Source organism: Somniosus microcephalus, chromosome 11 (genome assembly GCF_052327205.1).
Source record: "Somniosus microcephalus isolate GS21.2 chromosome 11, FLI_Smic_1.0, whole genome shotgun sequence".
In the NCBI taxonomy this organism is placed as follows: domain Eukaryota; kingdom Metazoa; phylum Chordata; class Chondrichthyes; order Squaliformes; family Somniosidae; genus Somniosus; species Somniosus microcephalus.
Genome location: NC_140997.1, coordinates 44501360 through 44527146, shown reverse-complemented (window position 1 = coordinate 44527146; position 25787 = coordinate 44501360). Strand labels below are relative to the sequence as shown.

At 41.8% G+C, this 25787-nt stretch overlaps 1 protein-coding gene across 3 annotated transcripts in view; it reads right to left on the bottom strand.

Annotated features, from left to right (window-relative positions):
- Positions 1–25787, bottom strand: part of gtf3c1 (general transcription factor IIIC subunit 1) — a 92514-nt gene that overhangs the window by 42642 nt on the left and 24085 nt on the right. For 2 of the 3 annotated variants that reach the window (XM_086000583.1, XM_086000581.1), the window contains exons 7-18: positions 18339–18491; positions 17968–18083; positions 16239–16695; positions 14062–14279; positions 11072–11211; positions 10002–10155; positions 9664–9767; positions 5862–6061; positions 4790–5143; positions 3276–3421; positions 1705–1802; positions 779–875 (exon numbers count right to left, since the gene is read on the bottom strand). In XM_086000583.1, the coding sequence (XP_085856709.1) occupies positions 779–875; positions 1705–1802; positions 3276–3421; positions 4790–5143; positions 5862–6061; positions 9664–9767; positions 10002–10155; positions 11072–11211; positions 14062–14279; positions 16239–16695; positions 17968–18083; positions 18339–18491 (2237 nt within the window). The remainder of the gene's footprint in view (positions 1–778; positions 876–1704; positions 1803–3275; positions 3422–4789; positions 5144–5861; positions 6062–9663; positions 9768–10001; positions 10156–11071; positions 11212–14061; positions 14280–16238; positions 16696–17967; positions 18084–18338; positions 18492–25787) is intronic. The other variant, XM_086000582.1, reaches the window with a different exon arrangement.

Genomic DNA, 25787 nt, shown 5'->3' with positions numbered 1-25787 from the left:
TTATATTTTATTTAAAATAAAATTAGAATAATATGTCATTAAGAAAAAACATGGCACAAGACATTACAGGTCAACACAACTCTGGGTACTTTTTCTCTGAACCTAATTACAAGTGTAATTCCAAGTATAAGCTTGTAGAAGGGTTACACGTTAAATGGGATTTAGATGCTAACCAACCAAACCGACCCCACGGCACTTGAATGGACAATTTTCTCAGTTAAATGGCTTTCTATTGTATTAAATGGAATAGAAGCATAGTACATTATGTAATACGATTTTTTCCCTTCTTCTAGGTTCTTCCAACAGTAACCCTCAGTTTAGAGAGCGACCTGCGACAAGGTCTCTGCAATACCGTACAGTTACCAGATACTAAGAAGTACATAACAGTGCAGAGGGTGACTTATGTCTCATTTTCTCGCCGTATGGGAAATAATCGAATGTCTTTTTGGCAGCTCCTCCTCCACTTCCAGCAGAATTGTGAACTTGCCACAAGAGGAGACTGGCTGTGTGTGGTGTAAGCGAACGTGCACAATTGCGCTGCCAAGGGACACCTGTTCAAACCATAGGGAAAAAAAAAAAAGAGTAACTCGCCAAGCCAGCCCCACAGTCATGAAGCTCTGAAACGGAGTCACCCAATCCATTTATATGGACACGGGATTTCTCACAGAAATGGTAGCTAAAACAGCACAAGCATTATTCAGAGCCAACAATGCAATATCTACATCTACTGATTCTTCTCTGGCTTTGGAATCGTCAACGTCATTCACTGAAAGCCTACCTGATCTTTTTCTTGAAATTTTTCAGTTGGACCAAACTGCAACAATCCCATGTAACACAGACGTTGCAAACTCTCAAAGAAAGAAAATATGTATCTCCTGGAAACATAAAAAAAAATCAATGAGATTCGTGTTGTTCTGAGTTTCTAAGGAGCAGTGTTCAATTCTCAGGAATCTCACAGTATTTCCACAAATAAATATAATGAGATTATTGCCGTTTATTGGGATGCATCACTTCTGGTGATTAGCAAATGATCCAGGTTCTTCTCATTGTTATACAAAGCACTTTTGTTAAAGACTTTTACGTGACAAAAAGTGGTATTTTGACAGATCCATTAGATAATGTTCAAAGGATTCGTAACTTTTTGCTTTGTGTTTAATTTAGAACATGTGCAAACTCAAGTGACAGAGAGTCCTGCATGGCCTGTACCTTGGCTGAATATACCGCCAGCTAATGAACTTAAATAGATTTTGCAGCTGGGTGTAAACCTTCCACTTGCTTAGAACAGTACTGCGCCAGCCAATTATTACTCAAATCAAACTTACTGGTTGGAGAAGCTTAATCTGGTGAGCTCACTCAGGGAGGCCACAGGAGGTGACTGCTGTGCGAAAAGGGAAAATTTGTACTCTGAGGCAATATTCTGCCGGTGAAAGAGAGGGAGCCTTATACTGCTCCTAACTAAGCTTTCTTTACCAGAGCTGGAAGTGCTTGATGCCAACACTGGGTGCCTGTAACAGGAGCTTTGCTTCTCTTACCTCGGGTACAACATTTCACCAAGAACTTATATTTAATTTATTTTGTTTTATTGAATTGGCTCATTCATTAGTGAACCAGTTTTTGTGCTAAATCAAATGGCTATTGATAGCGATGAAGCCTGTACAGTCAGAGATCAGTATGCATTTTGAACATAAACGTGACAGCTCTTACCGCTTATAAAGAAGCTGCTGCCTCATGGGCTGGGGCAGGTTCCTGATCAAAGTGTGCTTTATGAAATGATCATTTAAAAAATCATCCAGATTTTCAACCTATAAAAAAATTATAGGAAAGAAATAAAAAATCAACACCAACAACTCTACCGAAAGCCTGTGCATGTGCTACCACAATCCTTTATACAATTATTGGACATCTAGTTTGCTACTAAAACACTTTTATGAGAAATTACAACTCAGAACTCCTGCAGCTAAAGTTTAAGGAAACAAATATGTGATACAGTTTGTTCTGAGCTTTAAGGACAGATGCAGCTGAGAAATCGGCACATTAAAACAAATCTTTCTGCGTTGGAGAAATGTTTCACAGCTTAAAACTAGTTGAGAGAGTAGTGATAAAACTTAATGTAAAGCATTGTTCTGCCAGCTCCACCTTTCAGCAGGCAGTGTGAACACTGAGTGAAGGAGCTAGGAAAATGAGACTTTATGCAACAAGGGTCTAACCCTCACAGCACGGTGGCATAGTGGTTAGCACTGTTGCCTCACAGCGCCAGGGACCCGGGTTCAAATCCGGCCTCGGGTGACTGTCTGTGTGGAGTTTGCACATTCTCCCCGTGTTTGCGTGGGTTTCCTCCGGGTGCTCCGGTTTCCTCCCACAGTCCAAAGATGTGCGGGTTAGGTTGATCGGCCATGATAAAAATTGGCCCTTAGTGTTAGGGGGGATTAAATACATGGGGTTACGGGGATAGGGCTTGGGTGGGATGGCTGTCGGTGTAGGGACCGGGTGCTAGGGTTTGGATGATCAGCCGTGATCTCGTTGAATGGCGGAGCAGGCTCGAAGGGCCGAATGGCCTACTCCTGCACCTATCTTCTATGTTTCTATGGAAAGCCTTTGTTTTGCAGAATATTTTTCTAAGTGGCAATTTCAAACCTCATCTAGAATTTAAAACATTCTCACAAGGGACAGGACGGGAAAGTGGAGTGGAGGTAGAAGATCAGCCATGATCTTATTTCTTATTGAATGGCGGAGCAGGCTCGAGGGGCTTTCTGGCCGACTCCTGCTCCTATTTCTTATGTTCTTAACACAAGTCAGCACACACCACTCTTTCATTTAAACTGGAAACATTTCTAGGAGGATATTGACCAAGCAGAGCAATTTCATGAGGTGCCCCCCACCCCCCCCCCCAATCACATAAACATAGAAACATAGAAAATAGGAGCAGGAGTAGGCCATTCGGCCCCTCGAGCCTGCTCCACCATTCAATGCGATCATGGCTGATCATCCAAATTCAGTACCCGGTCCCTGCTTTCTCCCCATACCCCTTGATCCCTTTAGCCTTGAGAAATATATCCAACTCCTTCTTGAATATATTTAATGAATTGACCTCCACTGCCTTCTGTGGTAGAGAATTCCACAGGTTCACCACTCTCATCACATACCCTCAAAGACAGCAGAAGGCACCTACAGACCCATGACTGTCATCTGTAGTACTGTAATTCTAACTGGGCCTTTAATAGCAGATTTAATTTTCAATGTAACATTAGGTTCAAGAAATAAAATCATAGTATTACCTTGTGGCTGACTTGTACTATCTGGACAAAGATAGAGAGAGGAACACAGAGCAATATGTCACTAACGAGAGCCCAACCGTATCCAAACTCTCTGTGAACCGGGGTAGGAGGGCTGTATCTCTTCCATGATGCCTCGTCCACATAAACTGTTAAGAGTTACATGAACCAGTTACAATTGTAAAAACAGAATACAACTTACTATTACACAAGCAAAATACTGCAGATGCGGGAAATCTGAAATAAAAACAGAAAATGCTAGAAATACTCAACAGGTCAGGCAGCATCCATGGAAAGAGAAACAGAGTTAGTGTTTCAGGTTGACGACCTTTCGTCAGAACTCTTGCTCTGTTTCTCTCTCCACAGATGCTGCCTGACCTGCCGAGTATCTCTAGCATTTTCTGTTTTTTATTATACAACTTACGATGATAGGTTTTAGTTTGCTTAAAGCAGTCTTTCAATAGTGGTTACACTGGCATAGTTTATTCAGTTTGATTTAAGAACAGCGTACAAGTATGGAACAATAGAAGGCACCCAGCCCATTCTCTCCACAGACCATGTACGATTTTCTCCGTCATGGACTCCTCATATCCTACTCAATCAGTTGAGAGGGACAACTACAGGTATTATTAACCTTCCAGATGATACTGTTTATGTTAAGTAAATTGTTTACATCTACATTATCTGTGCCCCTAATCATTTAAGCAACTTGCATTAAGTCCCCCCTTAATCTTTCTTCCCTCCTCCTTGATCTCAATTCCTAGTCACCTTTGCTTCTCTGCACTCTGAAGTTCTTGCAATGATTCCATGTCCGTTTAAAGGTGCAGTACCCAAAATTGCACACACTATCTCAAACGTGTCTTCAGCAGGGTTTAAAAAAGAAACTTTTTTGGCTTAGAACAAAATGTCGTTGAGATGTACCTGAACACCTACTGCCTTGATGATGACATCCAATCAGCATGAAGCTGTTTTTAGTCGTCAATTATCAAACCAAATCCTCTGCCAAAGAACTATAGTAGATGTGGACGAGTCATGATAAGCCAAGCACTAGAATTCCAATACCAGTATCAAATTAGAGTTTGTGGTAGTGTACACAACTATAGTTTCTACTCAATATGAACACTGTGGAACTATCATACAGCCCTTGGATCAACCTGTCTGATACTATACCAATGAAAGGAGTTCTTGGGGAAAGGCTTACAACATAATTAGGAGCTCCATCCAGAAACTGCAAGTTCCTCAAGTTAAAACCTAATTTGTTATTTTAGGGTTTTTTTTGTAACGAGGACTAAGATGGCACAGGTATACAGGCCATCAAGTCCCTGTTTTCACCATCCCCACTCGATTCCAATTGTAAATTAAAATAACATTTTGATTTGTTGGGCATCACATGAAAAGCATAAAATAATGGCCCACTGATATAGGAGTCTTCTGAGGAGCATTCCTTTAATCTGATCCTTCATGCCAATATTGTCACAGTAAGCTTGACTTTTGAGAATAATGAAAACTCGAATTACCAGTCTCTTTCACGTACAGTTGTTCCATTTGCCCCTCCCACTGGCAGTCTTCACCGATTTCAATTGTAGTCGATGTCCCCACTAGCGTTCCATTAGCAGCCGAATTGCTGCCACCTACTATACTGTCAGCGGTCTCATTCGACGTGGATGCGACAGCTGCTTCTTTGGGTGCTTCTGTAACCGAAGCCTCTCTTGTATCGCTTTTTGGTACAGTGGCCGAAGGTTCAGACATGGCCGCTTCCTCTGGAGGTTTTCGAAGGGGATGTCCATAAACGATGTACCACAGAAACATGTGGACCAGGCGTAGCCGAGGCATTTTGGGAAGGAAGCCAAGTGAACGTCCGAGCCCAGGAACTAAAGGGGACATGAAATTTTAAAATTACTGGTAAAAGATGTAGTATTTTTGATTATCGCTATATTCAGGCAAAAATCATTAAATTAATACATAACAGCTATAGCATCATCCAGAAGCAGCATAGAGTACATTAACAAATTTATAGAAAACAATAGTTAGGCCACAGTTAAAATGCTTTGTGCAATTTTGAGTGTCCTATCATAGAAACAATATTAAATCCACAGATAGGGTACAGTGCAGAGACTTGAAATATGGGAACTATTTTCACTGGAGCAGAGAAGGCTGGGAGGAGATTTAATGGAGGATTTTAAATTTATGAAGGGTTTTGATAGAGTGAATAGGGAAAGACTACTTCCTCTGTTTGGGAGTCAGTGACGAGGGGGTCATCAATTTTAAACTAAGTGAAGAGAAAGACTAGGAGAAATTTCTTTGTACAGAGGTGTGCAGGAGCAGGACCTTTTTTTGCCACAGAGCGGAGACAAAAACCACTGCGTCTTTTAAGAGAAAACTGGCTAAATATTTGAAATAAAGGAAGATAGAGCTATGGGGAGAGAGCAGGGCAGTGGGTATAGTTTTGGATTGCTCTAGCACAGAGCTGAATACCTTCTGTGCTATAAATGTCAATGAGCTATCCTTTCCTGCAAATAGGATTTAAAACTGATTGGCGTCCATTCAGCAACCACTAATCAACAGTGATGGCTCTCTCCAATTACTCACGCAGGTTATTTTTACCTATAACAGGGCGGTAATTCTTCAGGGGGGTGACACCCATTTTCTCATCAGTTTTATTTGTGGAGCATTTGCCGGCGGTCTCTGCATTTCTGTCTGGCTCGGTCTCAGATGATGCAGTCATAGAAGCACTTTCTTTTGCCTGTTTTTCCTTTTCTTTCTGAGCGTGGAGTTGCAATGCCTTCATTCTTTAAAATAAAAAGCCAGAGCAAAACATTGGGTGATGCCAATTTAAAAAAATAATTAATTAATTCAGCAGGCAAGGGAGCGCAAGCGGAGTACACAATATGTTGATTTGGTTACCTGTGTTATTTGAGCAGTCTCACTGATGGAAGCATAAAAAATTAGGAGGTAGAAGATGTGCCTTTCCAGAGATGGATATTTTCGCCACTGGTGAGAGCAAACGTGAAGGGGCCTTTACTCGTTCATTGAAAACCAGAGAGTTTAGGAATTGTCCAGAGCCTAGCAGTTGAAGTTCCTATAATGAATGCCCCCTCCCTTCCGTTGATTATCCAGTCATCCAAAAGAGGATAGAATTTTGTTTCCTCTATAGCCTGCTCCCAATAATTTGAAGCCTTTTACTGTTTAAAAAATAGAATCATCCAGTATTTTGAATTAAGCAGTAGTTGGATTTGAATTATCCATGAATTTGAATTAACAGGAGTAGATTGTACACCCTTTTCAACTAAGCAACAACCCTTGCTGTGATAGCCGCAGCCATCTGTTTTAGATATGAGACACAGGCCAAATGAAAGCAATAAATTTCAAAGTGCTTGGTCCTCTTCTAAAGGTTAAAAAGTTCAAACTAGCTATGCAATAGCTTTCACTGTTGGAGAACTGTGTGTAATCTTAGAAGTGATTCACTTTGTTCTGAGGCAGCACAGCCTTTCATAACGCCCCTCATAACGCGAGACACTAACTCTTATCCTGATACTCCTGCTCCTTCTTCGGGGAAAATGGAATTCATGCATATACTCTAATGAGGCTGGGTTTTAAAGCCTTTACCTAGCATGCTATGAAGATAAAACATAGCCCAAGGCAGGGGTGTCGAAACAGCAGCCCACAGGCCATGTAACCTTAAACCCTGGCAATCCATCCTGCAAAGCTCAGACAACTCAGTCCTATTGGCACTAGTTTATTACTTGCTGGTCAGTCCAGTTTGAAGTTTGTGGTTTGCGAAGACAAAAAAAAAAATTGCTCACACCTGCCCTAAGAGATATCATGCACAGAACGTTGGGAAGGCCTTAATCTTCATTACTGCCTGAAGGCTAAATGATAAATTTCTTCTATTTATTCTTCACAGTAGTAGGCCTTCAAAGACTAATTGAAATCCCAAAGAAACGAATATTGAATCGGGGACAGGGATTCAATAAAATTCACGTAAGTTAAATAATAGTAATGAAGAAAATAATGGCACTAACGAGTGACAAATCCCCAGGATCAGATGGTTTCCATACCAGGATTTTAAAGGAAGTAGGTGAGAACATTGCAGATGCCCTAACTTTAATCTTCCAAAGTTCTCTAGATTTAGGAACTCTTCCTTTAGATTGGAAAATTGCACATGTCACTCCACTATTTAAGAATGCCGAGAGGGGGAAACCAGGGAATTATAGACCAGTTAGCGCAACATCTGTTGTCGGGAAATTTCTAGAGTCTATAATTAAGGATAGGGTGACTGAAAACCTCAAAATTTTTCAGTTGATCAGAGAGAGCCAGCATAGATTTGTGAAAGGTCGGTCATGTCTTACAAAACTGGCTGGATATTGAGGAGGTGACTAAAGTAGTGGACATGGGAATGTCTATGGATGGTATTTGTATGGACTTCCAGAAGGCATTTGATAAAATCTCACATAAGAGACTGCTATCCAAGGTAGAAGCCCACAGAATTGAGGGCAAATTATTGGTCTGGTTAGGAAATTGGCTGAGCGGCAGGAAACAAAGAGTAGGGATAATGGGCAGGTACTCTAATTGGCAGGATGTGACTAGTGGTGTCCTGCAGGGATCTGTGTTGGGGCTTCAACTATTCACAATATTTATTAACAACTTAGATGATGGCATAGAAAGTCATACATCCAAACTGGCCAATGACACAAAGATAGGCAACACTGTAGGCAGTTTAGATGGAAGCATACAATTACAAAGGGATATTGATAGATTAAATGAATGGGCAAAATTGTGGCAAATGGATTTCAATGTAAGCAAATATGGGGTCATCCACTTTGGACCTAAAAAGGATAGAACAGGGTACTTTCTAAATGGTGAAAAGCTAAAAACAGTGGAGGTCCAAAGAGACTTGCGGGGTCCAGGTACGTACACCATTAAAATGTCATGAACAGGTACAGAAAATAATCAAAAAGGCTAATGGAATGCTGGCCTTTATATCTAGAGGATTAGAATACAAGTGGGTAGAAGTTTTGCTGCAGCTATACAAAGCCCTGGTTAGACCATACCTGGAGTACTGTGAGCAGTTCTGGGCACCAAACCGTAGGAAGGATATACTGGCCTTGGAGAGAGTGCAGCGTAGGTTTACCAGAATGATACCCAGACTGCTTAATTAAGGTTGTATTCCCTAGAATTTAGAAGGTTTATGGGTGATCTGATCGAAGTTTTCAAGATATTAAGGGCAACGGATAGGGTAGATAGAGAGAAACTATTTCCACTGGTTGGGGATTCTAGGACTAGGGGGGCATAGTCTAAAAATTAGAGCCAGGCCTTTCAAGAGTGAAATTAGGAAACACTTCTACACACAAAGGGTGGTAGAGGTTTGGAACTCTCTTCTGCAAACGGCAATTGATGCTAGGTCAATTGTTAATTTTAAATCTAAGGTTGATTAATTTTTGTTAACCAAAGGTATTAAGGGATATGGGCCAAAGGTGGGTATATGGAGTTAGGTCACAGATCAGCCATGATCTCATTGAATGGCGGAACAGGCTCGAGGGGCTGAATGGCCTGCTCCTGTTCCTAATTACTATGTCAATCGCCTCTCTGAATCTATTGGGTCTTAATTATATGCAGCAAAGAATAAAACAAACTTAGGAATTTTTTGTGCAACAAGAAAGGATCAGTGTTTTAAACTTGAGTTTTGCATGGCTTTTTCCAATGGTAGGCTTGACAGAATGCTTAAGCCTGTGCTTAACAGAGCAGGCCCTATCTAGCAGAGTTAGGGGACAAGTTCCTCGAAAGTAAGAAGATTGCTAATGTTTTGCTAATGTGGAGAAATGAAGATTATTTGTCCTCTTCACTTGCCCCCTCTTTTGGATGACTCTGGATAATCAACAGAAGGGAGGAAACATTCATTATAGGAACTTCCACTGATAGGCTATGGGCAGTTCCTAAACTTCCTGTCTTCACTGAATGAGTAAAAGACCCTTTAAGTTTGTTCTCACCAGTGGCGAAAAGATCCATCTCTGGAAATGGCACATCTACCACCTCTAAATGGAGCCCAGTCATAAAGTTGAGAATGTCTACCAATGTTTGGTGTACCTATTGTGCAAAGTCATGAGGTACCAATGACACTTGTCTACTGCTTCAATGCGTTATTTTATCCTTATCCCTCTGTGAAGCACCTTAGGACATTTTTCTACATTGAAGGGATTACATAAATGCAAGCCGTTGTCGTTCTCTCTCATCAAGCCTCAGGGACCTAGTTCCAGGTTATGCGTTGTGCCACTGTCATAGCTCTGGTAAGACACTGAAGTTAGTAATCGGGATCATTGGTTATAAGGAATGTCCTACCCCCCAGCAGATGCAGAATTTGTAGCCAATATAAAAGAACCCACTAACTACTAACCTGTGAACTGTGTAAGAACTGGAGATCCTAAATCGAATTTGTTCAATGGCACTTTTTACAAGTGGATCATTGGGAAGCACAGAAGGATGAGCCACAAACTCCACCTAGATAGAATAGAAATATACTGAGAGACTTTACTTTGAGGCACACTATGGTAAACTGAAGGTACCATCTTAATAACTACAAAACTAATATACAAAGATCCTCAGTACAGTCATTTAAACCAGTCATGTAAAGCATCCATTTAAGTTCTTTACTAACATCAATACAGAAGTGAAAATGTGTTAAGTTTTTTAAATGATAGTGTGTATATTAAAAAATGTAGCTTTTATATTGACCTTTTTGCTGATGCCATCTTGTATAACAGTGGTACGGAAGAGTCGGAGCAGTCCCTCCTGGGACAGCTTCTGAACCATTCTTACTATGGATTTCTTACAGCACCTGGTGACCACACCATCTTGCTTCTCCTCTTCCATTATCATCTTCTGAAGCCTGGAGAAGAAACAAAATAATGGTTCTCTAAAAGTAAGGCTACTTTGGATTAGTTAACCAGGTCACTGGATTGTCTTGAAGAATCATAGGCTTTACAGTTAAACTCTAAACTGTTTCAAATAAAATTAACTGCAACTTTGGTAAATCCATAATGGTACTTTTTTGATGTATTCTTTTATTTTTTTTCCCTCGAGCAATTGCCTCCAGTAACGTAGGTTTCAGCTGAGACAACAAGTAAATCCATCATGGGCTCCTCTATGGCTGCAAGTGTGATTATATCACCCTCACAATCAAGGAAGACACACAGATATGGGTGTGTTTTGCAAAGAGAGGAAATCTGGAGAATTATGGATATAATTTTAAGATTGAGGCTAGATAAATGACATGTCAAAACAGCTCATTCAGATTTAGAGGAAACGAGATTAAAGATCCATTAACAACAAAACCTTTATTATCTCAAGAACTAGTGTTCTTCTACAAAAGGGAGAGTGGTATATCATTGCTCGTTTCATTTAGTCACTTAATATTGTGATTTATCTGTTGCATGATACACCCTATGCTATAACAGAGCCAGGATTAAATAACTAACGATATTCAGATGAATTTTGCACTTTGCTGCGTTTAAAAACAGTTCAAAGAAAAGTTGGGAAGTTAATCTCTTTAAAAAAGAGGAAGTAATATTGAACCATCCATATAAAAGTTGCATTTTTAATATATCTAATTCTGGAATTCCTGAATTTGTTCTGCAAATGCAGAAACTGCTAATTTCCCTGGCATTGCAATTTTTGATAATTGTTTGCCCATAGCCAATAATTTTAGTGAAACAGTTGTCTGGTAAAGATTCAATAGATCTGATAGTGAGAGTACAGTCCTCTGTGAAGAGAATCATATGTTGACATCATGCACTGAAACTTACGAAAACAGGCTTTCAATCAGTTTCAAATTCCGTACAGCTTCAATTATCATGTTTTGTCGTTTTAGCATCCTAAAAGTTTCATGAGGTCTCTTTAAATGAGTATCCTTGCAAGGTCTCCTCTTCTTTCCATGGCCCTTCTCCTGAGAAAGTAAATGTAAAACATAGGTACAAACAGAAGAGACAGTACTGTGATTAGCATCAAGCCTTCAAAGTATTTATAGAAATAAATGTCCTCCCCTTTCAATCTTTGGAGACCTGGCTGTAATATAATGTACAATCGATTCAACAGGTGAGCTCACTGCCAATAATCATTTTGTTAATTCTCGGTGATTCTCAGGTTTCAATTTGCATTGTTGTATTAAACATTTGCAAACAATTAAATGTGATAATGAGGGCAGCACGGTGGCATAGTGGTTAGCACTGTTGCCTCACAGCGCCAGGGACCCGGGTTCAAATCCAGCCTCGGGCGACTGTCTGTGTGGAGTTTGCACATTCTCCCCGTGTTTGCGTGGGTTTCCTCCGGGTGCTCCGGTTTCCTCCCACAGTCCAAAGATGTGCGGGTTAGGTTGATTGGCTATGATAAATTGACCCTTAGTGTTAGGGGGATTAAATACGTGGGGTTACGGGGATCGGGTGGGATATGTGTCGGTGCAGGCTCGATGGGCCGAAATGGCCTCTATCTGCATTGTGGGAATTCTGTGATTCTGTGAATGCTGTGAGGCAGTGTTAAAGGTACAGAACCAAAAGAAGCTTATTCACATTATTGTTGTTGGGATTTTTTTTTAAATAATGAAAACTGTAGTAGTTCAACTGCTCCGGAATGGTCAGGCATTGCTCCTTAAAGTCAGGCATAACAAACTCCTCGTGATGTACAGAAGAGCATCACAAGCCCATTTTAGAAAACCATGCTACAAGTCTGTCCTAGATCTAGCATGACTGAATAAGTGTATTATGGTTCCATTTATCCACTTAATGCAATTATTGACTGCACAGTATTTACTTCATGCATCAGTGTTTACAGCCAGGAGTCTACATCCAAGGACAAGTGGCACAGTGAATTCACACACTCTAGGACTGGGCCAAATCCAGCCTCGACTGACAGGAAGTCCCTCCTTTGTACTGGCTGCAAAAGTCTGTGAAATGACTGTGTAGCATCAATAGGTCAAAAGCCGCAGTATATGCTGGTGTAGTGGTTATTTTACTGGAGTAGTAACCCAGAGAATTGGAGGTCAAATCCCACCATGAAAGTTTGAGAATTTCAATTGAGTTTTAAAAAAAAATCTGGAAATAAAAAGCTGGTATCTGTAAAATAGTGACCATCAGATTGTTGTAAAAACCCAACTGGTTCACTAATGTCCTCTAAGTGTCAGCTGTGACTTAGTTGGTAGCACACTCGCCTCGGAGTCAGAAGGTTGTGGGTTCAATTCCCACTCCAGGGACTTGAAGGCATAAAGCTAGGCTGACACTCCAGTGCAGTGCTGAGGGAGTGCTGCACTGTTGCAGTAGCCATCTTTCGGATGAGACGTTAAACCGAGGCCCCGTCTGCTCTCTCAGGTGGACATTAGAGCAGGGGAGTTATCCCCGGTGTCCTGGCCAATACTAATCCCGCAATCAACATCACTAAAATAGATTATCTGGTCATTATCACATTATTGTTTGTGGGACCTTGCTGTGCGCAAATTGTCTGCGCATTTCCTACATTACAACTTCAAAAGTACTTCATTGACTGTACAGCGCTTTGAGACGTCCGGTGGTCGTGAAAGGCGCTATATAAATGCAAGTCTTTCTTTAGGGAAGAAAACATGCTGCCCTTACCTCATTTGGCCTAAATGTGACTCTAGTCCCACACCAACCTGCTCGACTTTAAAGCCACTCAGTTGTATCAAACTGGTAGGGCATGGTTTTGCAGCTTAGGATGCTATCTGAGCACAACTGAATTGCAAGTTCAGTTGCAAGCTACTTAAGTTACTACACACCACTGTTTAAAAAATCCACTAATCTTGAGAATTTCAGTAAATTTATATCATGCAACATAACTGGAACAATTTCAATTGATGAAACAGGTAACCAACAAGACTGGAACATTTGTTCCTTTTATGAACTGGTGCCATTTTATTACCATAAATACTGTAACAAACTATCCAAGCATAAATTAGCTCCATGCGACTACACTGAAAAACAAGATAATGGCCCTGAATTTGCGGTCGGTATGATGGCAAGCTGCCGGAGTACGGCGTCATACCGTCTTTGAAACTGACTGCAACTTCGGGAATTGGCGCCTGCGCTGCAGTCTGGAGGTCGCACAGCTCCAAAACTGGCTGCATGTGCGACCTCTTCCCCCCCCCAACCAACAGAGCCGGCAATCAGTGAAATCTTGTAAACCATTGAAGCGGATGAAAACTTCAGCTCTTCCGCAGTAATTACGCGGTTACATTCCCCACTAAAAGGTAGACCCAAAGAGATTAGGTGTAACTGGGATTTTAACAGCGTATTGGCTGCTAAACAAAGGTTAAGGGGCCTGGAAAACTAATTTTAATTTTGTGCAGTGAAATTTTTCCATTTTAATAAAAATTAAAAGAATTTTTCAAAATATTTTTACTTTTTTTTTTTAAGTTTGCGCATCTTTATTTTAGGTTTGGCTTTTCCCCCCATGCGAGAACCCCAATCTTTCGTTTGCACTCTCTAACTATTTTAAAAAGTTAGAATTTTAAGGGCTTACCCACTTCCTTGTTCACTGTCTGAGAATTCTGCCTTTGGATTGGCTGTTTAGACAGCCTGTTGACGTCACAGCACTTCGCACAAGGGGATCCCCATTAAATTCCGTTAAATTGAATTCAAGGTCGAAAAACCCAAAGTTTTTGACAGGGATTGCGAGATCTCTGTGAGGAGTGTAATTCGGGGCAGGCAGCGAACGCTTTCGCTTCGCTGTCAACCTCAAATTCAGGGCCAATAATGAAGTCCAAACTGTTTTTGCAAAATGATCTTCATACCTTTGCTTTTTCAACCTTAACTTCTTCGACTACAACATTCTCTTCACTTTGACCATGCGCTGACTGAGTACAAGAGGTAAGGCTTAGATTCTGTTGGGAGGAGTTTAATTGAACATCTATTTGCTGCAATTCTTTGGATGACTCTTCAGCGTTCTTGGCTATAGTCTGGACACGAGCCATCCCAACTGCTGTTTTTCGTAAACCAGATAATTTCCTACCTGTATAAAACACAAGTCATTATAAAATGTGCTGATTTACATCTTGCCACATTGAAAACAAATATCCAGTCAATTGAGCTTTTCCCAGAGTAAGGAATACCTCACAAACTATAAACAAAGATCTGAGCAGTTATGAAAATTTTCCGCTGTCAATGTGACATTACCCACCTTAAGCATGGCTCTTATTTTTAGTTCTATCTCCAAATTACAAATGAACAGACCATTATCCAAACTGGTGAACACTGTTCATTTAGGACTTTGCCACCAAATAGCAATAATATTGGCAATATCACCTCCTCCGCTATACATATAGGCCACCCGGAGGCTCAATTCACTGCTGTAAAAACAGGCGACAGCAGCAGATACCAAGGTGATACAAGAGAGAACAAACACAAACTAAGGAGCACTACACTGATCAACTAGAAGGAATTGGAATGTATAGGACAGACTCGCTTGTGAAGATTGATTTACACCCAAAAGAATGAGGAAAAAAATTTTTTTGGTCAGCTGGGTGTTTGGCACATGCAGAAGCCCATTACCATGGGTAAGAGTCTCCAAACTAGTTAGCCCACACACAGAGAATGTGTTTGCCCAAAAGGGGCTGCAGATTCTCTCCCTATGACACACCAAATTTACAGAGCTTTGGCACAGGTTGGTTAACTGCCAAAATTTAGGGGCCCACTCCACACCTAAAGTATCCACAGAGGTATTGCAGAAGTTTAATTGGCAGTTTACCAGCACAGAGCATTAATTAGCTTCCCACTTTTGTCCAACCAGTACCATGCTACCAGTTACAGCATTAGATAATGCTGCATGCCAGAGTCAAACGGGAGGAATCCTAGCTCCAAGTGACTGGTCTATCCTGTATTTGTATGATGACCAACAAATTATGTAATAGTACAGAAAATAGACAAGAAATTCAACTGAATATTGAGGCCAGATTTGAGATGCACAAAGGGTTTATTGGTTTGAGTTGTCAAATTAAGGCAATAACAATGCTTTAGAAATGATTATGAATTACTTCATATGTAAAGCACTGATATCAAGGCAAACCTTGTTCATTCTGGCACTGATTTGGCAATAATATGGGATAGGCCCATTTCTCAACTTTTCCTGGTGGCTTTTTAGAACAAAAGGAATAATATACAAAAAAATATATTTTACTACATATTTCATGAAATAGTATTGAACAATGGCTTTAACCAAGATTTTATCAAAAGAAACAAAATGCTTAGGTCGACAACAATCTTTAGTTCGACTGAAGTTCATTGTAGCTCGAGTACTTTCTGCAAGATTCTCAATTTCCCATGTACACCCTTTAGCTCTATTAACAGCCAGTCAACCGACATACCACCAGCCTTAATTGCAAGTGGTAAACCTTGCCCTTAAAGATGTAGGAGCTCAAGACCCTGAGGACCGGAACAGGTTGAACGCCTCAAAGTAGCAAGAGTAGAACAGTTATCCTGGGAGAACAACTGGGATAGGATTTCAGAGTGAGGACGAGAGTAGGAAGACCATAAAAACCAACATGATTCCTGGATGGTGCTCAAAAGATTTAAAAAGGGACAGAATCCCTGTGGTTCTCCCAATCTGGTTTGGAGTAGAAATATATTGGTTGGTATAGCCTTATGACGTAGTCTAATTTTATCACACTAAAAGGAGAAAAATTCTCGTTATTATAAATGTATTTTTTACTAACATTCCAGTACACGTTGCCTCCCAAATAGAGGGACCCAGTTCAATGCCCATCCTTGACTGTCGTTTGAAACACTTGAATAGGTTGCTATATAGAACTATTTGCAACAGCAAAGCATTTGGCAACTTGGTAGACCAACATCTACAACTATTAGCAACAATCCTGACCAAGCAAAAGATTTTGTTGCACAGGTTTGCAAACAGCATTGCAAATAAATAATTCACTATTAACTATAAAATACAGTAACTGCATGCTTCACTGACCTTTGCCCAATTTTGACTTGAGACCTTTTCTCAGTTTGAATTTTCTTAGTAATGCACTTTTAACTAATTTCTTTCCTTTGTTTATTTTCTGTGAGGTAGTGCATTTTTTTTCTCTGTACTCCGAATGAGAAGATGGTTTGTTCTGCACGGGGATTGTTGGTAACTCTACAGGTTCCACTCCATCACGATTTGCCTCCGCTAAGCCCTCTGGTAAACTCCTTGGCATGCTTTTGCATACAACCTCAGATAAGCTCTCTGGTAACTTCTTCGGGAGAGCTAGTGCTTGCTGGGGAACAGGTTCTGATTCAGCAAGATCAAGGGACAGGAGGCTAGTTGTCGCCAACCGCTCACTTCTAGCCTTTTCCTTTTCAAACTGCTTGCTCAGCTCACTCTGCTCCACAAATGTCTTAGCCACATATTTAGTTGTGCGCTGACGACCTTCATCTTCCATGAAGCCCTGTTATAAAGAACATTTACACTTAGAACTTTGGAATACATCAAGGCTCTCTTCTTTTGTACCAATGGTTTAAAAAATTTAGACTCTGAAATCTTTGGCGCTAAAGGGGGCGAGAGCCCAGGAAGTTGTGGTTGAACCAGGTTATGCTGGAATTCTACCTCTGCTGTGGTCCTTTAAATGCCAGTGGGAGCTATTTATATGGAACGGTGGGAGATTTGCCCATGTCAAGGTGTTGTGGCCGGGGAAGGGGGTTTCCCGGTTACTTTCAACCATTATTATGTCATAGATGGGTCTTAGTGGAACTCACACCAGTCCCATTGAAGCCTTTAGGAAGGCCCCAAACTTTTACTAGACTAAGGAATCAACCCCAGAGGGGATCAATAACTTTAGCCTGCAGGGCTACTGGCTGAAGAATTTTCTGGCCAAATTTTTCTTCGACCCAGAAGGGCCTGGGGGCAACTCAGGCAGTGCAGCTGTGGGCTGCTCTTTCTTCTGGCAGACTGATCGGGGTGGGTGCTGCTGAGGTGCCCCTACAGGTGCAATGCGCTTGCCCGAGTCAAGCAAATGACCCCATTCCTATGATTTATGATGGGGTCTCCAGCTTCGGGCTAAATTAAGACAGGGTTCTGGTTCGACACACTTGCACTGGCAAAATGGGTGCCCTGGAATTTCAAGGCCTTCATTTTTTAATTCAAAATACCTTGGGGTACTAGCTAAAACCATGCAACTTTCCAGTACAGAGCCCGGGTAAGTTTTCTGCTGTTTTTCCAGCTAGGACCACCCTATCCATTAGTACACTGCTTTTTACGGTAATCTGGAACTAAATGGGAAGAAGCCCTGCCCGCAGCAACAGGTCTGGTCGCATCAGAGAGCCTGGCTAGCTGTTCAATCACCAACAGTACCCTTAAGTACTGCAGACCTGCCTGGCTCAATGAACAGATTATAGAGTCTACCACAAAGGATCAACTCAGTCGCAATCTCCCATTAGCAAATGTGCCACCCTGAAGAAAGTCTGCTGTATCTCTTGCCTCCAAGTGGCTTCATTTATTTATTAATCAGTGGGTATTTTAGATTTACATCAGACTATCACACTACAACACAGAGCAGAAAGGAAGAATGAAACAAAATACAGTGAAGTTAAGAATTAAATCGTGGTATAAAAAGTCGATTGTAAATTTGCAATTCATGCGCTACAGTTCCATACTTTAGTACTCAATGCTGAGGCAACATCTTCAGATTAGGACTGATATGAACCCAGGTGCATTTCTTTACCGTAATAACTTTGTATCTTTCCAGCAGGCGGCACAGCATCCGACCTTCGAGTTTCCCAACATTCAATGCCAATCGGATCTCAGTCTGCGAAATCCCTCTGGTGCCTCTCCTCTCAACTAGAAATGCCAAGAAAAAAAAAGATAACGATTAAAATCTTCTTTCCTTCGAAGGTCATCATGCCATGTGTTTCTTTATAATACATTTGAAGTAACTACACTTCAAAATTCTACTCAGCACATATATTGAACATGTATCATCTTGCAGGGACACTCATACATTATCAGGCAAGAGGAGCACATATCCGCTCCACTTTTCCAAAAAACAAACTCACTGTTTGCTGCATTCTCCCCAAATACACAATGGAAACTTACTTAGTTCATAAGCCTGGGTAAGCATATCTCGTTCGTAAACAACATCCATTGTTTCGACTGCCTTATTACTATCTTCATCATCGTCATCTTCATCGTCTATTTTTTTCCCATACTGCTTTATTAGTTTCAGGCATCGAACAATAATCTGAGTTCCTGTAAACAGTAACAGTCACTTAAGCACGTAAAAAGCAGCAAGCAGCTGATCAATTTTACAGCTAAATAATAATGCCCTCTTATGTCCTAAAAATAAACTTTTAATGTGAATTTGTTTGCTTTTCAAAGTCCAACTGCCTCAGGAGTTGCAAATTATCATTTGAAAAAAATATTTTGGAATTGAGAAATAATTTTTTTTTTTTTTTTAAAACAATTTCATCTAGGGTTGCAATGCATTCCCCCAGTGATTACATCATTTCATCAGACCTTCAAAACAAAATTGATTTGTATCCTAATTTTTTCCAGAGGCCACCGCATATTTCTACAAAGAGTTTAAAAATTTGATCTGGTAATAAAATATTAAGACGACTGCACATGATCAGGGGCCCATTACTGCAAATGTTTCCCATGGTCCTTGAAAAATCTTCCGTTATAGCCAGTACAAGAGGTCAAACCCCAAGATATCCCCAATGATGATGAAGCTGCAAGAATGAGGTCAAGCACAGATTGGGACTTCAGCAGATCATCAACAACTGAAGGCTAGAGTCGAGAGAGACATCAAATTCAATTTCATTGTTTCACATGAAATGCTAGTAACAGGACTAAACATAGAAACATAGAAGATAGGAGCAGGAGTCGGCCATTCGGCGCCTCGAACCTGCTCCGCCATTCAATGAGATCATGGCTAATCATCCAAATTCAGTACCCTGTCCCTGCCTTCTCCCCATATCCCTTGATCCCTTTAGCCTTAAGAAATATATCCAACTCCTTCTTGAATATATTTAATGAACTGGCCTCCACCACCCTCTGTGGCAGAGAATTCCACAGGTTCACCACTCTCTGGGTGAAGAAATTCCTCCTCATCTCAGTCCTAAATGGCTTACCCCTTATCCTTAGACTATGACCCCTGGTTCTGGACTCCCCGGCCATCAGGCACATCCTTCCTGCATCTAGTCTGTCCAGGCCTGACAGAATTTTATAGGTTTCGATGAGATCCCCTCTCAACCTTCTAAACTCCAGTGAGTATAAGCCCAATTGACACAATCTCTCCTCATACGTCATTCCTGCCATCCCAGGTATCAGCCTGGTGAATCTTCGCTGCACTCCCTCCATGGCAAGAACATCCTTCCTCAGATAAGGCGACCAAAACTGCACAAAATACTCAAGGTGTGGTATCACCAAGGCCCTATACAACTGCAGCAAGACATCCTTGTTCCTGTACTCGAACCCTTTTGCTATGAAGGCCAACATACCATTTCCCTTCATAACCGCCTGCTGCACCTGCATGCTTACCTTCAGCGACTGGTGCACAAGAACACCCAGGTCTCTTTGCACTTCCCCTTCTTCCAATCTATTGCCATTCCATTAATAATCTGCCTTCCTGTTTTTGCCACCAAAGTGGATAACCTCACATTTATCCACATTATAGTGCATTTGCCATGTTTCTGCCCAATCACCCAACCTGTCCAAATCGTACTGGAGTTTCACGACATCCTCCTCACAGCATACCCTCCCACCCAGCTTTGTGTCATCTGCAAATTTGGAGATATTACATCTAGTTCCCTCGTCCAGATCATTAATATATATTGTGAACAGCTGGGGTCCTAGGACCGATCCTTGTGGTGCCCCACTAGTCACTGCCTGCCACTCGGAAAACGACCCGTTTATTCCAAATCTTTGCTTTCTCTCTGCCAACCAGCTCTCTATCCAAGTCAATACCTTGCCCCCAATCCCATGTGCCTTAATTGTAGAACATAAGAAATAGGAGCAGGAGTAGGCCAATCTGCCCCTCGAGCCTGCTCCGCCATTCAATAAGATCATGGCTGATCTGATCCTAACCGCCAATCTACTATCACAGAACCATCTCGTGAATCTAACAGAATTAGACACACGAAATAGGAGCAGGATCAGGCTACACGGCCCGAGCCCGCTCCGCTACCCACAGGGCCATGACCGATCCGAACCTAGACTCATGTCCAAATTCCTGCCCGCTCCCCATAACCCTTTATTTCTAGGAAACTGTCTATTTCTGTTATAAATTTATGTAATGATGTAGCTTCCATAGCTTTTTGGGGCAGCATATTCCATGGACCTACCACCCTCTGAGTGAAGTAGTTCCTCCTCATCTCAGTTTTGAAAGAGCAGCCCCTTATTCTAAGACTATGCCCCCTAGTTCTAGTTTCACCCATCATCGGGAACATCCTCCCCGCATCCACCCGATCCAACCCCTTCACAATCTTATATGTTTCAATAAGATCGCCTCTCATTCTTCTGAACTCCAATGAGTAGAGTCCCAATCTACTCAACCTCTCCTCATATGTCCATCCCCTCATCCCTGGGATTAACCGAGTGAACCTTCTTTTTACTGACTCGAGAGCAAGTATGTCTTTTCTTAAGTATGGACACCAAAACTGTATGCAGTATTCCAGGTGCGGTCTCACCAATACCTTGTACAACTGAAGCAATACCTCCCTATTTTTATTTTCTATCCCCCTAGCAATGAAAGCCAACATTCCATTAGCCTTCTTAATCACTTGCTGCACCTGCATACTAACCTTTTGAGTTTCATGCACCAGGACCCCCAGATCCCTTTGTACTTCAGTACTTTCCAGTTTCTTGCCATTAAGATAATAACTTGCTCTACGATTTTTCCTGCCAAAGTGCATAACCTCACACTTTCCAGTATTGTATTCCATCTGCCAGATCTCTGCCCACTTACTTAGCCTGTCGATGTCCCCTTGCAGGTTTTTTATGTCCTCCTCACTCACTACTTTCCCTCCCATCTTAGTATCATCTGCAAACTTTGATATGTTACACTCGGTCCCCTCCTCCAAATTGTTAATATAGATTGTAAAGAGTTGGGGACCCAGCACTGACCCCTGTGGAACACCACTAGTTACTGATTGCCAGTCCGAGAATGAACCATTTATCCCAACTCTCTGCCTTCTGTTAGATAGCCAATCCTCTATCCATGCCAGAATATTACCCCCAATCCTGTGATTTTTTATCTTAAGCAATAATCTTGTGTGGCACCTTGTCAAATGCCTTTTGGAAGTCTAAATACACTACGTCCACTGGTTCCCCTTTATCCACCCTATATGTTACTTCCTCAAAGAACTCCAGCAAATTTGTCAAACATGACCTCCCCTTCATAAAACCATGCTGACTTTGTCCTATTAAATTATGGTTATCCAAATGTCCTGTTACTGTCTCCTTAATAATGGACTCCAATATTTTACCTACCACCGATGTTAGGCTAACCGGCCTATAGTTTCCAGCCTTCTGTCTACTGCCCTTTTTAAATAAGGGCGTTACATTAGCAGTTTTCCAGTCTGCCGGGACCTTGCCGAGTCCAGGGAGTTTTGGAAAATTATTACCAATGCATCCACAATCCCTACCGCCACTTCCCTCAAGGCCCTAGGATGTAAGCCATCAGGTCCAGGTGATTTATCCGCCTTGAGTCCCATTATTTTACCGAGTACCACTTCCTTAGTGATTTTGATCGTGTTTAGCTCCTCCCCCCCCCTATAGCCCCCTGTTTGTCCAGTGTTGGGATATTCTTAGTGTCTTCTACTGTAAAGACTGATACAAAATATTCATTCAGTGTTTTTGCCATCTCCATATTTCCCACCATTAATTTCCCGGTCTCATCCTCTAAGGGACCAACATTTACTTTAGCCACCCTTTTTCTTTTTATATAACTATAAAAACTCTTACTATCTGTTTTTATATGTTTTGCTAATTTACTTTCATAATCTATCTTCCCTTTCTTAATCAATCTTTTTGTTATTTTTTGCTGTCTTTTAAAGTTTTCCCAATCCTCTATCCTCCCACTAGATTTGGCTACCTTATATGCCCTTGTTTTTAGTCGAATACTATCCTTAATTTCTTTACTTAGCCACGGATGGCTGTCTTTTCTTTTACACCCTTTTCTTCTCAGTGGAATATATATTTTTTGGAAGTTGTAAAATAACTCCTTAAATGTACACCACTGATCATGTATCGTCTTACCCTTTAATCTATTTTCCCAATCCACTCTACTCAATTCCGCTCTCATACCTTCATAGTCTCCTTTATTCAAGCTTAGCACGCTTGTTTGAGATCCAACCTGCTCACCCTCTAATTGAATATGGAATTCAACCATGTTATGGTCACTCATTCCAAGGGGATCCTTTACTAGGACATTTTTAATTAATCCTGTCTCGTTACACAGGACCAGATCTAAGGTTGCTTGCCCCCTGGTCGGTTCAGTTACATACTGCTCAAGAAACCCATCCCTAATACACTCAATGAACTCATCCTCAAGGCAGCCCTGCCCAATTTGATTTGTCCAATTAATATGATAGTTAAAATCCCCCATAATTATAGATGCTCCCTTATTACAAGCCTCAACTATTTCCTGATTGATACTCCGTCCAACAGAGTTGCAACTGTTCGGAGGCCTATAGACTACGCCCACTAGTGTTTTTTTCCCCTTATTATTCCTTACCTCCACCCAAACTGTTTCATTATCCTGATCTTTTGACCCAATATCATTTCTCTGTATTACAGTGATTCCTTCCTTTATTAACATAGCCACCCCACCTCCCCTTCCTTCCTGCCTGTCCTTCCTGATTGTTAAATAACCTGGTATGTTTAATTCCCAGGCATTGTCACCCTGCAGCCATGTTTCTGTAATGGCCACAAGATCATACCCATATGTAGTTATTTGTGCCATTAACTCGTCTATTTTGTTACGAATGCTACGTGCATTCAGATAGAGAACTTTCAAATATGTTTTGTGACACTTAGTTCCTGCTTTTGCCCTTTTTATTACTTTACCTTTTACTCCATACCTTCTGCCCCTTCCTGACACGCTCTGGTTTTTAATTTCCCCACTGCTACCTAAGTCTATGACCTTCTCTGTTGTCATTTTTATTATTTGCTCTCTAGGAACCTCCCCCCCCAATAGTTAGTTTAAAGCCCTCTCTACAGCCCTAGTTATATGATCCGCCAGGACTCTAGTCCCAGCACTGGCCAAGTGAAGCCCGTCCCAACGGAACAGCTCCCTCCTGCCCCAGTACTGGTGCCAGTGTCCCAGGAAGCAAAACCCATTTCTCCCACACCAGTCTTTGAGCCACGCATTTAACTCTCTAATTTTATTTGTCCTAGCCAAATTCGCTCGTGGCTCAGGTAAGATTATTACCCTTGAGGTTCTGTTTTTTAATTTGACCCCTAGCTGCTCATACTCCTTTAACAGAACCGGCTTCCTAGTCCTATCTACGTCGTTTGTACCAACATGGACCACGACAACTGGATCCACCCCCTCCCACTGCAAGTTTCTTTCCAGCCCAGAGGAGATGTCCTTAACCCTGGCACCGGGTAGGCAACACAGCCTTCGAGACTCTCGCTCTCGGCTGCAGAGAACTCTATCTATCCCCCTAATAATACTATCCCCTACCACTACAACATTTCTATTTACTCCCCCCTCTTGAATGGCCCCCCGTTCCAAGGTGCTGTGGCCAGGTTGCTCATCCTCCGTGCAGTCCCTGCTCCTGTCCCCACAGGGAGTAAGAACCTCGAACCTGTTGGTCAAGAGCAAGTGCTGCGGCTCCTCCAGCTCTACCTCCTGGATCCCCGTACCTGCCTCACTCGTAGTCACACCGTCCTGTCCCTGACCATGGGCTACATCTGAATTACTTAACTTCATAGGTGTGACCACCTCCTGATACACAGAGTCCAGGTACTTCTCCCCCTCCCTGATGTGTCGCAGTGTCTGAAGCTCAGACTCCAGCTCATCAACACGGAGCTGGAGTTCCTGTAGCAGCAGACACTTGTCACGTTAGTTATGGACACCCTCTGCCCGATTTTAGATGCTAGTATCCCCTTTAATTAATTGGATTTAAATTAAATCAATCCCTCTAGTTACACCAGTTTAATGGTTTACCAACAGTCACTCTGCACCAGAAAGGCCTTGGTACACCACAGCAACCTTAAAAACTATAAACCACAGACTTAAAGTTTTAAAACGAGAGAAATACTCCAACCAATCACCTACCTGTTTTGTGGTGACGTCACACTTTGAATACTTTTTACCTCTCTCCTTGCCTGAGATTGGAGATTGGTGAGGCCTACCTGAGCCTCTGGGGCCTCTTGTAGTCGCTCTGCCGCACTGCTCCGCCTCCACCCGCTGCCGATGCCGCACTGATGCCTACCTGAGCCTCTGGGGCCTCTTGTAGTCGCTCTGCCGCGCTGCTCCGCCTCCACCCGCTGCCGCACTGAGGCCTACCTGAGCCTCTGGGGCCTCTTGTAGTCGCTCTGCCGCGCTGCTCCGCCTCCACCCGCTGCTGATGCCAATTTTGCACGCTAATCTCTTATGCGGGACCTTATCGAAAGCCTTCTGAAAGTCCAAATACACCACATCCACTGGTTCTCCCTTATCTATTTCACCAGTTACATCCTCAAAAAATTCCAGTAGATTAGTCAAGCACGATTTACCTTTTGTAAATCCATGTTGACTTTGTCCGATTCTGTCACTGCTTTCCAAGTGTTCTGCTATTACATCTTTTATAATGGACTCTAGCATTTTCCCCACTACCGATGTCAGGCTTACCGGTCTATAATTCCCCGCTTTTTCTCTACCACCTTTTTTGAATAGTGGGGTAACATTAGCTACCCTCCAATCCATGGGTACTGCTTCCAGAGTCTATCGAGTTCTGGAAGATGACCAGCAATGCATCTACTAGCTCCAGGGCCACTTCCTTAAGTACCCTAGGATGTAGATTATCAGGCCCTGGGGATTTATCGGCCTTCAATCACGTCAACTTCCCCAACACCATTTCCCTACAAATACTGATTTTTTTCAGTTCCTCCCTCTCATTAGTCCCTATGTTCCCCGACATCTCTGGGAGGTTATTTGTGTCCTCCTTTGTGAAGACAGAACCAAAATATGTATTTAATTGGTCTGCCATTTCTTTGTTCCCCATTATAAATTCCCCTGATTCTGACTGTAAGGGACCTACGCTTGACTTCACCAATCTTTTTCTCTTCACATATCTATAAAAGTTTTTACAGTCAGTTTTTATGTTCCCTGCAAGCTTACTTTCATAATCTATTTTCCCCCTCTTAATTAATCCCTTTGTCCTCCTTTGCTGAATCCTAAACTGCTCCCAATCCTCAGGTTTACTGCTTTTTTGGCCAATTTATATGTCCTCTCTTTGGATCTTATGTTATCCCTAATTTCCCTTGTTAGCCACGGTTGAGTCACCTTTTTTGATTTATTTTTATGCCAAACTGGGATAAACAAATTCTGTAGTT